An 18359-nucleotide genomic window follows, 5' to 3' on the forward strand; every position below is an offset into this window, starting at 1 on the left:
TGCCATCTTCTGAACTCTTATAATAATGACAGTGAGAGGATCCTTCTTATTTTAGTAGTTCAGTTTGACAGGATTTTTTTTTTTTTTTTTGTATTTATGGAACTTCTGCCAGATACTGTATTTGGTGCTAGGGATACAAAAATGAATACGTAGCTTCTGTCTTTTTATACCTTTGCAGTATGGAGGGAGCCATTGCTTCTGGGTGTTTCAAAAGATCTTTTTATGTTTAGAACCTTATCATATTGCCATATCCACTTTTGGATTTCAGTGTAGTGCTTAACTGGCTATCATTCACTGCTTTAGAGCCAATAGTAGTCTGATTCTTTATAAAGATTCTCCTCTGAAAGTCTTTTCTCGATGGCTGTGAAAGCTGTGATTGATCATCTTCATACCTCATGAAGCTGAGTTGTGTATCCTTTGAGTCCCTTCTCATATGTGTTGCTTTTTCATGTTAGCCATGAACTCTTTTTCTGTCCCACATTTGAACAGAGAATGACTTTGAAAGTAAAATGGGCACTGAACTAGTAGTATGAAAAATTTAAGAATGTCCCTGAGTCACTCTTTCTGAGCCAGTGATCTTGAAGAGCTACACTAAGAAGAACGTCTATTGGTTTTGCATCTACAGGCCTGCCCACAGGCAGTCTATTCACAAGTGGTCTGCTGCACAAGCCCTATTATAGATTTTCTCCCTACTAAAGTTTGGAGCTCTGCTAGCATAGCGCCTAAGGCATTTGACTGCTAACCAGAAGGCTGGAGGTTCAAACCAGCCACTCCTCGGAAGGAAGGTTGGGCAATCTACCATAGTGATACTGCCTCAGCAACCCAAGGAGGCGTCGCTATGAGTCAGGGCTGACTCGATGGCACACAACAACAGCAACAGAGTTTGGTTATGGTGACTGGAAATGCTGTGCAGCAGCTCTCACCTTTTATTGGTTGGATCTTGCTGTTTTCCAGGAGTTCTGATTTGGTCCCCTTGCTGTTGTTTCTTCCTTACATCAGGAGTCAGTGCTGAGGACAAGCAAGCTTTATGAAAACAAAGGCTACTTAAACTTTGATAAGGTTCTGCCAAGGATTTTATATTATGTCAAGTTACCATACTTTCTTCCTTTGGGAAATCCAGATGCATTATATGTCAAGACTTAATTTGTTGATGTTGTTGCTAGCACCATCGCATCAGCTCCCACTTATAGCGACCCTGTGTACAACAGAATGAAATACTACCCAATCGTGTGCCATCCTCAATCCTTGCTGTGCTTCAGCCTATTGTTACAGCCATTGTGTCAGTCTATCCCATTGAAAGGCTTCCCCTTTTTCACTGACCTTTTACTTCCCCAAGAACGATCTCCTTCTCTAGGGACTCTTCCCTTCTGACAACATAACCAAAGTGGGTGAGATGGAGTCTTTCCCTTCTCACTTCCAAGGAGCATTCTAGCTGCACTTCTTCCAGGACAGATTTGTTTGGGTTTAATTTAGGATGTTGTAAGAGGAGACAGACTTGATTTCCATAGAAGACAGGACATAAACACGTCTACTAGTACTTCAGTTCTTTCAGACCCATTGTTTTGAGTTTTGTAGTTTTAAACTTTTAAGCTTCAGAAATAAATTCTGTTGCATCAGAATTTGTTGCATGCTCCCACATATGTTTGGAGAATAATCTGGCATGGGTTAGGCAGATAGTAGAGCATAGCAGATCAAAAGTCCCTCTTGGTGTAAGAATTTCACAGTTGAATTTAATTTTGTCTGAAGGATTAAAAAATTAATGTTAAGCTAACTGTGAATTGTCATTGCAGTAATTAATGAGATTTAGAGGATGCAGTTGGGGTAATAGTGCAGATTGGCAGGGCACATATCTCTAGGTAAAATAGAGAATAATTGAGTTGGAATGATTTTAGACCCCACTTAGCTCAATATTTGGAAGTAAGGAAAGAGTTTACATAGGATGGTAGAAAAGCAAGGTACTGTTTTTGCAGGCTTAACATTTTCCCTCTATTTAGCTACCACACTTGGGGGCTTAATAGGATTCTTGCTATTAACAGAGTTAGATTTGAGAGTAGAGAAATGAGACTAAGAGATACAAAGTTGTTGGTAGGCTCTGGGCAGAAAAAGGAAAAAAAAGAGGGGGGTAGAAAAAATGGGGTGATAAGACTGCTCTAAACTCTTGTAACATAAATGTCTGTCTGTCTCCCCCATTTGGCAAGATTTTCTGCAGTGTTCCTGCCTCTGTGTTGTCTGTTAATTAGATTGTAATGTCTGAAAGGGCAGAGACCCTATCCTGTTCTAATTAGCATCTAGTGTAGTCTGGTGTCCACAGTGGTTACCTACTATTTTTAGTTGATGATGATTAGTGAAGCTGAAGCTATTTTTTAAACAGGGCCCAAGGGATGCAGACAGTGATGAAAACGACAAAGGTGAAAAGAAGAACAAGGGTACGTTTGATGGAGATAAGCTAGGAGATTTGAAGGAGGAGGGTGATGTGATGGACAAGACCAATGGTTTACCAGTGCAGAATGGGATTGATGCAGACGTCAAAGATTTTAGGTTTGTATGTTTTATACTTCTGATTTTTGAATGGGGGCTATGGGTTTTTGTTTGTTTTAATTTTGTTTTGTTTTGTTTTTAGCTCTCCTACCTTTTTATCCCCTATTTCCTTTATAAAAATTGGGTCTAGTGTCATCCATACCACAAAGATTGTAAATTAACTTTGTAGGGTTGCAATTTTTTTGAGTTATCAGTGCCTGATGCTTTGCCAAAGTAGTAGATTATTCATTTGTTGCATAGAGCTCCAGAATTTGCGGAATGATTCCATAAAGATCATTTCAGTGATTCTCAAATATCCCAATCATGTAGCAGTGAGTGCCTTCCAAATCACTCTGTTAGAGAGCCATAGTAACTAATGGAAGTGTGTCATGTCCCTCTGGAGTGTTAGAGGGAAATATGTTGAGAACTTGTGCATTTGAGTCTCATTAGCTCCTTTTGCAGTAGATGAGTACCATTTTCCTCATTTCAAAGCACCAGAGATATAGTTTAAATGACTTGTTCCTAGTTGTATCTCTTCTATGAATGCCTTTCATCCCATCTCTGGTCATGATGGGTTTGTGGGTTTTACCCAATAATTTAATGTACAAAGTGTTAAAATAATATTGTGTATTTGTCTTCCATATTTGGTAAATAGACTTCATTTATTTAAACATCTTTTAGTTAATATTTAAAAATGTGTAAAATTCCTTAGTGATTTATAGGTAGGGAATATAATTTTGAATGATTTCAATGCTAGTCTAAAGCTAATACGGGTGTATGTATATATATGCATGTAAACATATATATTGTCTTTATCTACCAAAGCTAAAATTAAAATATATTTTGAATCATCGTTTGCAGAACTTTTAGTTGTTCAGTATTCTTAATCTCTAATTTTTTTATCTTGTAAGTGTAATGGAAGAAAATTTGAGGTACAGAGTAGTAAACAGTTTCCTAAGGTCTACTTACCAGCAAATGGCCTCTCTACCTGGAATCTGAAGCAGTCTGTAGCAGTGTTTGGTGGTATTTGACCTGACTAGGGCAGGTGGGATGTGTGTGTGTGTGTGTACATGTACAGTAATGCTTTCAAGTTGTACCAGCTACAAGATTTCTTTTAGGGATGAAGAGCATAGAATGTACTCCTCTTAGTAGAACATAACACTATTCTCTATTAGTCTGATTTGAGATCATGCAGTCCTCCAATCCTTTTACATTGGGTGATCATAAATCCTGAGGTATTTAGGATAGTCCTTGTTTATGCCCGTGTCACAGCATAATAGTTATTAATAGTGCCCTTTTTTGCTCTTAGAAATGCCCTCGTTTGGATGATAAATTATGTTCTCATATTATTTTTACATTTTAGAATTGTCTCCTTAGCAGGGACGTATCCTAGATTAATGAATTTACTTTGGAAGATTTTGAAATTATCTTCTACTTCTACATTCTCAGAAGGGGAGATAATTTCAGCATTGTAGTATCAAGATAATATACAAGAATTTTTTTTTTTTTTTTAAATCGTTCTCAGATGTGGAATTTTCCTTTAGAAATCTACTTTTTCTATTGGTTCTATTTTTAAAAGGTAGATGTTACCTTTTAGGGACATATTTTGCTACTTAAATTTTGGGATCTTTATTTTCAGGGATGTCACAGGCAGTATATATACATATACACACAATTATTTTTTTCCCCAGTTCATCCAAATCTGGACCCTTGGTTAAAGGGATTTAATAGCAGTTAATGCATATTTAAGGGGTGGGTTGTGGTGGGAAGGCCAGCAATAGAAGAGTCATTTTAGAGAATATCACACTGTAAGCACCCAGAGGGTCTCTGGTTATTTTGTAATACTTTTAAGTATAGTTGATAATGAGCTATGTCAAGGACGTTGTCCTTAACTTGGGTTGCTGTAGTGTCCCTCCCCACTCAAAATAAGGTTTAATGCCCTTTACTTTCTCTGTTTAGCCGTACCCCTGGTAATTGCCAGAACTCTGCTAATGAAGTGGATCTTCTGGGTCCAAACCAGAATGGTTCTGAGGGCTTAGCCCAGCTGACCAGCACCAATGGTGCCAAGCCTGTGGAGGATTTCTCCAACATGGAGTCCCAGAGTGTCCCCTTGGACCCCATGGAACATGTGGGCATGGAGCCTCTTCAGTTTGATTATTCAGGCACGCAGGTACCTGTGGACTCAACAGCAGCAACTGTGGGACTTTTTGACTACAATTCTCAACAACAGGTACTGTGTGTGTCTCTGTCACCCTCTTTATTCTCCTTCCAACCAGCACATTGTTCACGTAACTAAAAATTGGGGGAAGGGGGGGTGCATTATTTTAGGCTATCAATAGCCCAGCTTTGATAAGGGTTCCACAAGGCTTCTGTGTCTTTCCTCTCAAGAAATTGGTTCCTGTGCTAAGGTTACTGGCAAGAGACCACCCTGCTCTTACAGTTTGCACTTTCTTTGGCTCTTCTCTCCTCTGAGGGCTTCAGGAGTGGATGAGATGGTGTTACTTCCTATAACACAGTTCTCTTGGCTGCTAAATTAATCTCTCTGAAGTTAATTTGACTGTGATGATTTTTTTTTTTAAATAGTAAACTCTGTTATCTACCATTTTCAGGAGTGTAGTGTCAGGCTGTCCTATTAATCCTGTCCTTTCATTAACTGAGTTACTACAGATAACAGACATGCTTCTTTCAAAGGAGAATGTGATTGGGGGAAAAACACATAAACACAAATTACTTCTTTCTTTTATTCAAAAGTTCTTGGAACTTTTTATATGTGTGCCTTTGTTGATGGAAGCATAGTACAGTCACAGGAGTTTATGGATCTTCCTGTTTAATATATTTGAAAGAAAAGTCAGCTATCTGAATTGTATAAAAGGGGCAGATGGTTTCCAGAGCACATTCAGTATCACAAGTTTTGCGTTGGTATTAGAAGCAGTTTGATGGGGCATAAATTTCTGATACTCCTTAATTTTTGACTAGAACATAAATACAAAGTTTGGTTTGAAAGTTTAGAAACTCATTTTGAAGTTAAGAGTATTTGAAAGAATTTCATTTTGAAGCTTAAAAATTCTTCATCTATGGAGAAATTAGCTTACAGTTTTTGGAGATCAGTTGTACCAAGTTGGACTTTTTTAGTTTTTGTCATAAATAGCTAATATTAAATGAATTTTGATTGATGGACAACTAGTTAACAGATTTATCCTTTGAAGTTTACTTTTTAAGGGTTGGTATGAATGTGCTTATACCAGATAAATCTCATGTAGATAGATTGCTCAGTGCTCAGGTCTAATTAACAGGTCCCCCCCTCCCCCCCCCGAGAGTAAAAGTGTACACTGTTCTCCCTATAGTTTCCAGTTAATGTGCTCTCCTCCCTATAAGAATTGACTTAGTGTGCGTTTTTTCTTCCCTGTCAGAAACATAGTCTTCTTTCACTTCGATGACCCTTTTCACAATCAATGTAGCCTCAAAACAGCAGTTTTAAAGTGAAGCTAGAGATCACTTTAGGTGTTGAAGCAGTATTAGACTTGAAAATTTTTTGTACCACATCAGCAAATACAGGGACACATGATTACTGTGTAGATTTCAACTTGTCCAATTTAGGATACTAATGTATTTCTGTAATTTGAGATGTCTGTGCATTCAGGCTGTTTGTAATCAGGATCCTCTAACCTAGTTGTATCAAGAAGTTTTATTTTAATTCTTTCCTTTACTCTATTTCTTTTGGTCTGACATCTTCTCTGGCAACTCTTAGAGCTCTGGCCAGTTTTGGTTCTTAGTGTCTGTTCCCAGTCTAACCTGCTCCTCTTTCCTTGTTGTTTAAGAAGAGTTTATCTCTGGGTCTCCAACCTTTTATGAACAAAATTATGTTTCTTTTTTGTTTAATTGTTCTCTTCATCATAGTTGGAGCTGCAATTCACTTTTGGGACATTGATCTTGGGTTGCAAAATAATTTTATCATTTTTTAGAGGTCGAATAATTATTAGGGCTTGAACAGAAATCTACTTTTGTATACCCAAAAGTAGTTAATATGATTACATTAAAAATGTCACCCAAATATTTATGTGACTTTAACCCTGTATTCCACTTCAACAATAGTTTGAAGTATTTATTAAATTGTTGTTAGGTTCAGGCTTCCCATACATACCTTGGTTGCTGCAACATAGGGGCATTGTTACACAGATATACTATGTAATCATTTTATTTTATCCCGTGAACCCATAATTCTTGCTTTTCTAAGTAGATTGTTTTATACAATCTACTTTTATTGGAGTTCCTAATAGAAACTTTGGAAACCATTGGAGCAGGACAAACTAAGTATCTACAAGACCCTGGACTTCTCAAAGTCTTGGTGTATAGAAAAGCCAGTAGTTAAAAAGAAAGGACCCTTTTCTGTTGGTAATGGGTACTTTGTTCTTATTTTGTCTTTCCAGTTTTTCTTACCCTTTGGCTCTTGGTCACATTTTATTTTCCATTCCATTTCTCCTCATTCAAATCTTCCCTATTCATGCTCCAGAGCCATCATCTTCCTTTTTTTATCTCCAAACTAAAAACTCACAGTGTCTACCTCCTTTGAACTCCTTTGAATTACCACATTTTGCTTTGTGCTGATTACTTGTGTAATAGTCCTTGCTACATTATAAGTTTCTTGAACACAAGGACTGGGCCTTATCTCCTTTGTGTCCTCTGAATTGCTTTAGGAGACCAAGTTTTCTTCTCTCTTTATTATAATGTCTCAAAGCATTCCTTGTATTTAACATCCCAAAATTACATTTTGAAACTAGCATTCTCAGAGATCTTGAGGTTATTCTTTGAGGCCTGGTGTGTGTGTATGTGTGTTTGTGTAAATGTATTTTTTTCCTTCTAAATTTTGTTTATTGTTGTTGTTGAGACTGCATAGCAAAACATTTATCAGTTCAACATTCTATATGTACAGGGACATTAATTACATTCTTTGAGTTGTGCATTCTCACTCTCCTTTTCGGAGTTGTCTTGCCCTCATTAACATAAACTCACTACCCCCTAATCTTTTGAGTTGCTTTTGTCAATTTGATTCCATATAGATAGTTCTTAAAAGAGCACTGTTAATAAGACAAAACTTTTTTTCTTAGTTAAACTTAACTGTTGTTTGATTTTAAGAAGACTTCAAAGTATATTTTTGGTTTAAAGTTTAAAGATGATCTCAGGGCAATACTTTCAGAGTTTCGTTAACCCTCTATGACTCCAGAAAGTCTAGAGTCCATGAGAATTTCACATTCTATTCTGCATTCCCTCCACCCATATTCAGAATTCTTCTGTGAAATCTTTGATCACTATGTTGAGTAATGGTAGCCAGGCACCATCCAGTTCTTCTAGTCTTACGGCAAAGAAGGCAATTCTTCATGGAGGCAGTTAGCCATTCTTTCCAGATCCTCCATTATTCCTGACTCAACTTCCTTCTCTGGTGCCCCAAGTGAATAGGAACGAATTACTGTGCCTTTGGTGGCTGCTTGCAAGTTTTTACGACCCCAGGCACTATGCAGTGGACTAGGAGGTAGAACAGAAACACTAGCACATTATGAGGCCAATCAACTGGGATGCCCCTTTAAACCATGACCCTAAACCTCGAAACCAAAGAACCAAATCCATGAAGTATTTGGTTGTACACAAGCAGCCTCAGCAGCTGCTACTCCTTTTTATTGTTATTATTGTAAATGATAACACATCTTTTCCCAATTCAACTTTGTGTAGATGTGCAACTTGCTGATGGCAGTTACAGTAATTGGCTGTGTATTCCTACCCATAATCAATGATTTGTCCATTACTGCTAACCCTATTTTTTCCCTTTTCTCTCAATCCCTGGTAACCACTAAAAAAGTTTGGTCTCTATACATTTGCCTTTTCTTGTCTTTTTATGTAAATTAAGTCATAAAATATTTTTCCTTCTGTGATTGGCTTATTTTGGTCAGCATAATACCTTCAGGCTCCATACATACTGTAGCATATTTCAAGACTTCATTTCTCCTGCTGGCCGAGTATTACTCCATTGCATGTTGTTGTTGTTGTTGTTGTGTGCCGTCGAGTCAGCCCTGACTCATAGTGACCCCTCCTTGGGTTTCCGAGGCAGTATCACTACGGAAGTAGGATTGCCCAACCTTCCTTCCGAGGAGTGCTGGTGGGTTTGAACTGCCAGCCTTCTGGTTAGCAGTCAAGTGCCTTAGCCACTATGCTACCAGAGCTCCCATACCACATTTAAATAACCATTCATCAGTCCATGCGCGTTTAAGTTGTTTCTGCCTTTTGGCTGTTGTGAATAGTGCTGTAGTGAACATTGGTGTACAGTTCTCTTTTTGAGTCTCTGCTTTGTAGTCTTTTGGGGAGTATGCCTAGGAGTGGAATTACTGGGTCAAATAGTAGTTTGATTTTTAGTTATTTGAGGAACTGCCATACTTTTTCACAGACAGCTATACCATTTTGCATTCCCAGCAGCAATGGATAAGGGTTCCACTTCCCTACTTCCTTGCCAGCATCTGTTATTTTTTTCTTAGCTATCCTGGTAGGAATGAAATGATACCTAATTGATTTGCATCTCTCTGATGGCTAATGACACTGAATATATTTTCATGTGTTTGGTAGCCATTTGAATGTCCTTTTTAGTGAAATCTCTGTTCAAATCCTTTGCCCATTTTATGATTGAGTTATTTATCTTTTTGTTGTTGTCAAACTTATATATATATATATATATATATATATATATATATATAGGTTACTAGATTCTTGTCAGATATATGGTTTCCTGAGATATCCAGTTGGTACCTTGTCTTTTTCCTTTTTTCATAAAGTCTTTTGATGAAGAAACATTGGAATTTTTATGAGAGTCTCATTTATCTATTTGATCTTTTTCTGTTTGTGCTTTTGTTATTATATTAGGTAACACACTGTTAAAAACTAGCCCCTGCTTGTTCTTTTAAGAATTTTATGTTTTTAGTTTGCACATTTAGGTTCTTAATCCGTTTTGATTTATTTTTGTGTGTAGTGTGAGACATGGATCTTACTTAATTTTTCTGCATGTGGAAAATCCAATTTTTCCAGCACCATTCTTTTTTTTTTTTTTTTTTACTTTTATTGTGATTTAGATAAAAGTTTACAGAGAAAATTCATTTTCCATTCAGCAGTTCATACACATTTTGTTTCATGACCTTGACTGAAATTCCCAACAATGTAATAGCTCTCCTCTCACTTCCTCCCTGTAGTTACTTCTCTCTTGTGTCCTTCCTCCCGTGTACTCTGGCGTGCCCCTCCAACCCTCCATCTCTCTGTGTAAACACTGCCTTTCTGTTCTCCCATGATTGATCCTTCTAAGGAGTGTATCTATCTGATGTAAATGTTCGCCCCAATGCTTGTCTGTTTGGCTGGAAGACACAGGAGTGAGTTCAGTTCTAGACCTGAACTATAGCCTTGGGGCTGTAGTCTCAGGGATCTCACCAGGCTCTATAAGACTAGCAAACCTGGTCTTTTTTTTTTTTAATGATTTTGATTTTTGTTCCACATTGTTCTCCCACTCTAGGATGTCCTGCACAGATCTCTCTTCGAGTGCTTGACAAAGGTAGCTGAGCACCATCTTGTTCTGGTCTCATGATAATACAGGCTGAGAATTTCATGGTCTACTAGTCCCTTAGACTCATTGTTTCCATGCGTCTTTGGTTTTCTTCATTCCTGTCTGCATCTAGAAGGCTGACTGCTTATAAGCTTTTAAGACCCTAGTCGCTTCTCACCATGTAGAACAATGTTATTCTGTGGTATATTATACAAATTGAGCTTGATGTCCTCTGTGACCATGCAGCACCATTTATTGAAGATTCTTCTTTCCCCATTGAATGAACTTAGCAACTTTGTAAAAAAATCAGTTGATGATAGATGTGTGACTTTATTTTGGATTTTTAATTCTAAGTATTGGACTGTGTGTCTTCTGTTATACCAATACTAGGCTATTTGATTACAGTAGCAGTATAATATGTTTTAAGATCAGGAAATGTGAGTTCTCCTACTTTGTTCTCTTTCAACATTGTTTTAGCTATTCATGGTCTCTTGCCTTTTCATGTGAAGTTGAAGATTTGTTTTTCTGTTTGTGTAAAGAAGGCTGTTTGAATTTTGATCGAGATTGTGTTCAGTATATAGATATACTTTGGGTAGTATTGATATCTTAACATCAATTCTCAATCCATGGACATGGGACATCTTTCCATTTATTTAAGTCTTCTTTAATCTCTTTCAGCAGTGTTTTAGACTTTTCATTGTGTAGATGCTTCACAAGCCTAGATAGATTTATTCCTAGGTATTTCATTCTCTTAGATGTGATTGTAAATGCAATTGTGTACCTAATTTCGCTTTCACATTTTTTATTGCTAGTATATAGAAACTTTGTTTCTTGACTCTGTGCTCTATTACTTTGCTAAATTCTTCTATTAGCTCTAGTAGTTTTCCTTGGGGCTCTCTGGGGTTTTCATATTGTCTACAAATAGAGATAATTTTACACCTTCTTTTCCAATCTGGTTACCTTTTATTTTTCTTGTCTTCTGCTCTAGCTAGTACTTGTAACACAATATTGAATAGAAGTGGTGAGAGCAGGCACCCTTGTCTTGTTCCCAGTTTCAAGGAGGAAGCAATTTTGGTCTTTCTCCATTTAGTGTACTAATGCTGGCTGTTGGTTTTTCATTTATTTCCTGATCACACTGAAGAATTTCCCTTCTGTTGCAGTCTTCTTTAGGGTTTTCATCAAGAAAAAGTGTTGAATTTTTTTTTCTTTCTTTTTTTATATCCATTGAGATGATTGTGTGTTTCTTTTCTTATTGATATGATAGATTTTCTAGTATTGAACCATCCCTGCATTTCTAAAATAAATTCCACTTGGTCATGGTGTAAGGAGTTCTGGTGGTACTGTGGTTAAGGCTTTGGGCTACTAACCAGAAGGTAGGCAGTTGGAACCCACCCACTGCTCCATGGGAGAAAGATGAGGCAATCTACATCTACATCTACATCTGTAAAGATTTACAGCCTTGGAAGCCTGATAGCGGTCCTGAGTTGGAATTGAGTTCATGGCACTGAATTTGGTTGTTTTGGATGTATGACTCTTTCAATATGGTGTTGAATTCTGTCTGCTATTATTTTGTTGAGGATTTTTGCCCAGCATGTATTTTAACATGCTGGTCATTTAGAGTTAACACACTAATTTATGCCTCAAGCATAAGTAACTCTGCCTGTATAATAGCTAGCAAATTTATCTCCTGAATCAGTATTTAACCTTTTTAGAGACATAGCCCCCTTTGCCATCTTATTGAAAGTCATGGTTCTTCTCTCATCAGAAAAGTATGCATACATCTTTTGATAGCCAGTTTTGTGTATAATACACATCACATATTAGTGGTCAGTTTTTCCCAAAGTAAACTGCCACATCCTTCTTCCTAGTCTTAGTCTGGAAGCTCCACTGAAACTTGTCCACCATGAGTGACCTTGCTAGTATTTGAAATACCAGTGGTAATAGCTTCCAGCATCACAACAACATGCGAGCCACCACAGTACAGTAAATTGACAGATGAGTCGTGGCAGTGTTTCGTTCTGTTGTACATAGGGACATTATGAGTCAGAACTGACCTGATGGTGCCTAACAACAATATGTACATGTATATAAGGTATGTAGACTGTAAATTATAACCTTCTGTCCACATCTTTTTGCTTTCATCTACAGCCAAGCATATCTTTCATGAACAGAACAGGCTTTTCTTCTTGAGTGACTCTCAGTCTAGTCATTGTGACTCATTTGGTCATTTAATTAGTGATAAGGAAGTACCTGATGACAAGTAATGAGACCATTTGTGTTTCTGTCCTAGGAGCCTTAGAGTGTATTCTGTTTTCTAGGGAAGGATTGACTTGTGAAAGAGGTAGGCCTTGAGGTGTGCCTTGAAAGAGTTGTTTATACCAGGAGAAGAATGAAAGCCTAGTAGAAGAAATAGAAATTCTAAAAGCCTGAAATTGGAAAATAACAGGTATATATATTCAGTAGATAGTCTAGAAGTGATCAGCCTGGGTGGTAATTTAGATTGAAGAAAGGGACTAGTGAGGCTTAATAGATAGTGTTTGTTTTATTGATCATGTATGTTGCCTTTATAGACAATGATGACATTTTTAAGGAGAAATGACTTAATTGTCATGGTTTAGTTTTTTTGTGCTGAGTGTTTTGTAGAAATTTTAGGTACTTCCCAATCACTAGGTGGTGCAAATGGGCTCTGGTGGCGTAGTGCCTAAGGCATTTGACTGCTAACCGGAAGTCTGGTGGTTCAAACCCACCAGCCACTCTTTGCAAGGAAGACTGGGCAATCTACTTTCCGTAGAGATATACTGCCTTGGAAACCCAAGGAGGGGTTGCTAGGAGTTGGAATCGACTCCACGGCAGTGAGTTTGGTTTCGTTTTTTGGTACTAACCTAAATGTTGGTAGTTTGGATATCTAGCAGTACTATGGAAGAAAGACTTGATGATCTGCTTCCATGCAGATTACAGCCAAGAAACCCCTATGGAGCAGTTCTGCTCTGTAAGACATGGCGTTGCTCTGAGTTGGAATTGACTGAATGGCAACAGATTTTTTTGTTCTTTTCTTTAAAAACCTGCATTAATTTGTTAACTGTTGACTATTTTACTCTTCCAGGAATGTGGGTTCTGTCCGTATTGATCAGAGATAGTGCTCGTAGTAAGACTATCAACAAACAAATGAAACAAATAGAGAACATTTGAGAAATTATGTGCTAAATTGAATGGTCAGGGATCCTATCAAATAAGGGGAGGGCTCAGTGAGGACCAGTGTTGGAAGGACAGATGGACTGTACACTGCTGCAGGTAAGAGAAGAGGCTGGTGTGGTCATAGGCTGACTAGAGTAGAGGAGGAGTATAGAGGAGGACAGAGAAATCAGTGTTTTTGTTAATCGAGCCAGGTCATGGAGGCCTTGAAAGCCAGGTATGAGTCTCAAAAACAGTTTTAATGATTGTGGTGGCTGAAGCAGAGATATGATTGTGGCACATATGTTTCTATATATCCTGATCTTTTTATCTTGACTTTCCTAAATGGGCAGCAAAAATCGCTATTATCAATTTGATTCCAACTCATACATATCCTACCTATAGGACAAATAGAACTGTGCCATAGGGTTTCCAAGGCTGTATGTAAATCTTTTTGGAAGCAGACAGCCTCATCTTTCTCTCATGGAACAACCACTAACCTTTTGGTTAGCAGCCAAATGCTTTAACCACTGCGTCACCAGAACTTCTAAATAGGCAACAAAGACTTATCATTTATCTTAATTTTGAGTTACTTGTTACAATTACTAGAATAGCTTTATTTTTGATTTTTTTGTTTTTTTTATTTTTTAAGGGAGAATCTGCTTTGTACAAAATTCCTTCTGGTGTCCTTTTTCCCTTCAATTAGGACTTTGATTTGCTGTAATAAGGTGGTTTCATAAAATTGTCAATATCAGCTTGTATACAATATAGAAGAGCAGGAAAATAGGGAAAGGTAATTTTCATATACAGTTCATTGCAAATTTAATAGTAGTTATGATATTTTGGGTTTTGGATGATTAAATTATTTTTCTGTTTACTGTGACTCATTCTGAACTTTTAACCCTTTCAGGTTTATTTATAGCATGGATTCTTATCCATGTTTTGTGTCATGAACTTCTTCTGTAGTTAGGTGACCTTTGTAGACTGCTACTTAGATTAATGTTTTAAAATGCACAGTATAAAGTAGGGTTACAAAGGAACCAGTTGTATAAAAATAGTTAATAAAATGTTAAAACACAAGCTTATTATATATTTGCTTCCTTGTATGATATGTGAAATCAGTAGATGTATTAGCTATTATGAGCATAGACAAGATTTTGAGAGATACGTATCAATTGTAAAGTGACATGAAAATGTACAATTTCTGTCAGTGATAAAGTCACAGGTGTATTGTTAATGTAGTTTTTTTACCTATCATTGAAAGTGAAGAACATGCTCAATGTTAGTAAAATAAGGTGTAATTTCCCTGTGCATGCACAAAGATGTTAGGTTAAGAAACTCTAATTTAGGGTGTTTTGACAGCTTGAATATTAATTGATGCCTTTGCAAAATGTCCTTTTTTCCCCCTCATTGTTTTTGGCTTTGAAAAACAGCAGTGTGAAGTTCATGGGTTCATACTTTTTTGTGTTATGATACCTGAGCAGAATTCTTTATTTTTCTAAAGTGCTACACAATTGCCTGATTGTATTTCCCTAAATATATTCTATATAATTATGACTAGATTTTATTATATTACATTTGTATGTAGCAGAAGCCAGCAGAAGGATTACATTGTTATAAATTTACTCAGATTGTTGATGCTCTTTATTTAGAATTCAGCTCATTTAAAAAATAGTCCAAAGTAGCATTTTTCCCCCAAAAGTTGGTATATTGTTGTATTAAAACTGTCACCTGCTAAGCATGAATTTTAACAAGTAGTATACTGAAAATCATAGTTGTAAGTATTAATTCTTTCACAGCCCTAGTCAGATAGGAGAAGTAATTGGCATGAATTGCTTTTGAAGGTGTGGTAGTGATTAAATGTTACTCTTGTGAAGTCAAGTATGTGCATAGTTTTAGTAAGTATTTAATATTCTTCACTTTTTTGTTTTAATTTACAAGTGGGGAGAAGATGGTTCTATCAGTGTCCCTGTATATAGTCGCTGATAAAGAGTTTACTTTGGTTAGTCATTTTATAAGGTAATGATTTTCCTCAAAAGTTACTAATTTTCTTGGTAGAATGACATATTTTGTTGAACGTAATTTTCCTACCTTAATTAGAAATAATTTATTTTTGGATTCAGATGTTTTTATCCCACTAAAGAAATGTCAAGATAGTTGTTTTTTTTTCCCCTGGAATTTGGCTGCTTGGTTGGTATGTACTTGCTAAACTAATTATAATCCCTAACTGATCATGTAATTGTTGAAAAACCTGATAAAAAGTGGACTTTGATCTTGAAGCTTCAGATGGTAGCAAGCATTCAGAAATTTCATGGGCTAGATCCAAAATATACATTCTTTTAAGAATTATGCTTAAAGTATTTATAATTTCTACCATTAGTGTTTTTTGTTCTTTGTTTTTTAAATCTGAACCCTGACATCAACCTTATGAGACAGGGCAGTTGATACATTTTTACAGATAAAAAAATTAAGACATAGTGAAGGTAAGGAACTTATTGAAGGTCATCTAGTACAAGCTATGCGAATATCTGTTCTTTGGTTTCTAGCTCTTGGCTATTTCCTTTGGACCTTGTACTAGAAACTGAGAGCCTTTTGGTATATTTTTACATTTCTGGAGTTAACTCACCTTCAATTTAACTTTTTTTTCTGAAAAGACTGTAATATGAATAACACTCATCAACAACAGAAACAAAAGCAGCGTTTATTCCTTCCTTGTCATCTTTATGATCTGCTGCTGGCGGCTTGTGGTCCTCAGGTGTGGAGCACAATGGGGTTTTAACTCCTAACATTGACTTAGAAAAGAAAAGCCCTCTGCTTTAGTTCCGCTGGGCCACCTGCTGCAGGGAGGAGTTGCAAGGGATTACTCACAGAAGATGCTGTGTCTCTGTGGGCGCTCTCCCTTTCACCAGCAAGATCATCACATAGAACTGATTGTTCTAAGCATATTTTGTATATTAATTTTAGTACACGTAAGGGAGCTCTGGTAGCATAGTGCCTAAGGCACTTGACTGCTAACCAGAAGGCAGGCAGTTCAAACCCACCAGCCACTCCTCAGAAGGAAGGTTGGGCAATCTACTTCCGTAGTTATACTGCCTTGGAAACCCAAGGAGGGGTAACTGTGAGTCAGGTCCAACTCCACGGCACATAACAACAACAACAAGGCATACCTTTATGTCTCTAATGGAGGAGGAGAGTGAGTGAGGCACAGAGATTCAGTCACTTGCTGAAAGTCACACAACAAGTAAGTGGTAGAGTTGTGATATGAACCCAAGCTGTGTGGTCCTAGAATCTGTACTCTTAATCACTGTCCACTACATACTTGCTAGTTGAATGTTTAGATATTACTTCTTCAGATTTAGAAAACTCAGCAGCAATGTTTTTATGCCAGCAATAATAATTATGATGATGATGATAATAATACCAGTAATAACAGTAATAGATACCTTCTATGAAATGTCAGCAGCACACCAGTCATTTTGATGTTGGGTGTTCTATTAATGCTTTATTTTGGCTGCCCAAATTTCTTTCTGGAGTAAGAACCCAGCAGAATTTTATAAGGTCATATAATAAGTGATATAGAAGGTAGTCAAACCAGCTTCCTTGTCTAGTTCTTAAATTATGCCTTAAGTACTTCTTATTGGAAACTCTGAAGATGCTTGTAGTAGTTGATGTATTTTTCCCTACAGTCAGACTCTTGAACAGCTTACAAATTCTACCCAAGTAAATTGTATTTAAAATAAATATTTACCCCTGACTCTCATAGTATTGTTTCTCAGTTATGGAGTTATTTGTTTGCTTTGTGAGAATTGTAAACATGTTAACAGAGCTCCGTGTTTTGTCCAGTAGGAGGTATCTGTATGAGTTTTTTAGGACCCTGTAGAATCTCTCACTTGCCAGTTACCCAATTTTGTTTTGAATACCCGATATTTCCAATTGGTACTAGAACATTACTCAAAGAGAATGTGCCAGAACTGCTGTTATCTATAATCAAGTCTGCCTGCTGTAGATGCATAATATAATTTTGTTACATTGTTTAATGTAAAATCCTTTTAAGAAAATAATTCCTTCACTACCAGCATGATCACTGAGATATTAATCAACCCTCAAACATAGGATACATGGGGTCTCTTGTAGGACTTGTATGTTTTTGGTTGAAAGTAGTAAGTCCTGTCTTCAAAGTGTGGTAACATGGTGGTGAGAACCACAAACTAATGTTATTTAAAATGAGTGCTTTTACGATATTTACAATGCTATATTTTTCTATGTATGTAGCCTATATATACATATAATACCCATGCTATAATGTTAAAATATATGTGAAGTGAGGATAAGTCAGATGGAATGGCATTAAACTACTTGTTTGGTTAAGACGTCAAGATAGTCTTAAGATTTATGTGCTGAACACACTTATTTCTCTAGTTCCATGCCGTAGTGCCTAGCTAATAGTTCTTGAAAAATGTTTGTTGAATGAAATGAGTTCACTTGCTTACAGCAGGGCAAAGAAGGGCAAAAGGAGGAGCATGATGAGTGAGATCGGAGATGTTAAATGTTTCATAAGGTTTTAGGGTAGGAAAATTCCAGAAGCCCATTGAAGAGATGGTAGGCAATCAGTCAAACTATGAGGTATTTTACAACCTTGGAAATAAACAGTTTTTCGCTATTTTACTTGTTTTTTGCCTCTTGGTTGCCCCTCTTTGGTGGACTGCCCCGTCAGTAGGAATATATGACACACCATCCATTAGGTAAAACAAAAATGTTGTGAAACCCACTTGGAAAAATCACAAGATCACAAATAGTAGTGACTGGCTCCCTTCCTGAAGTGAACGAGTGTTTTGATACGTTTGATATAATTCCAGTGTTTCAGACTTAATATTTAACGGATGCCTATAAAGTAGTATTTTCCCTTTTTACTAGTATCATAATGAAGTTTTTCTTTACTTTAACCTTTGAAAATAAGAAGTATGTTTTTGCAGAACTCTATAATCTTCTCTTGGTTACTTTTGATATTAATACTGTAAATGAAAAGACTAAATTTGCTGATTTTAGAAAGATAAATGTACAGAAAGGGGGCTTACAGGTGAAATTGGCTAATAAATTAAAA

General features: G+C 36.7%; 1 protein-coding gene across 1 annotated transcript in view; it reads left to right on the forward strand.

Moving 5' to 3' along the window:
• Positions 1 to 18359, forward strand: part of PUM1 (pumilio RNA binding family member 1) — a 190022-nt gene that overhangs the window by 115881 nt on the left and 55782 nt on the right. The window contains exons 6-7 of the mRNA XM_042782731.1: positions 2372 to 2538; positions 4477 to 4747. Of these exons, the coding sequence (XP_042638665.1) occupies positions 2372 to 2538; positions 4477 to 4747 (438 nt within the window). The remainder of the gene's footprint in view (positions 1 to 2371; positions 2539 to 4476; positions 4748 to 18359) is intronic.

The sequence above is a fragment of the Orycteropus afer genome, unplaced genomic scaffold (assembly GCF_000298275.1).
Source record: "Orycteropus afer afer isolate SDZICR_OR568_19922 unplaced genomic scaffold, OryAfe1.0 scaffold00433, whole genome shotgun sequence".
In the NCBI taxonomy this organism is placed as follows: Eukaryota; Metazoa; Chordata; class Mammalia; order Tubulidentata; family Orycteropodidae; genus Orycteropus; species Orycteropus afer.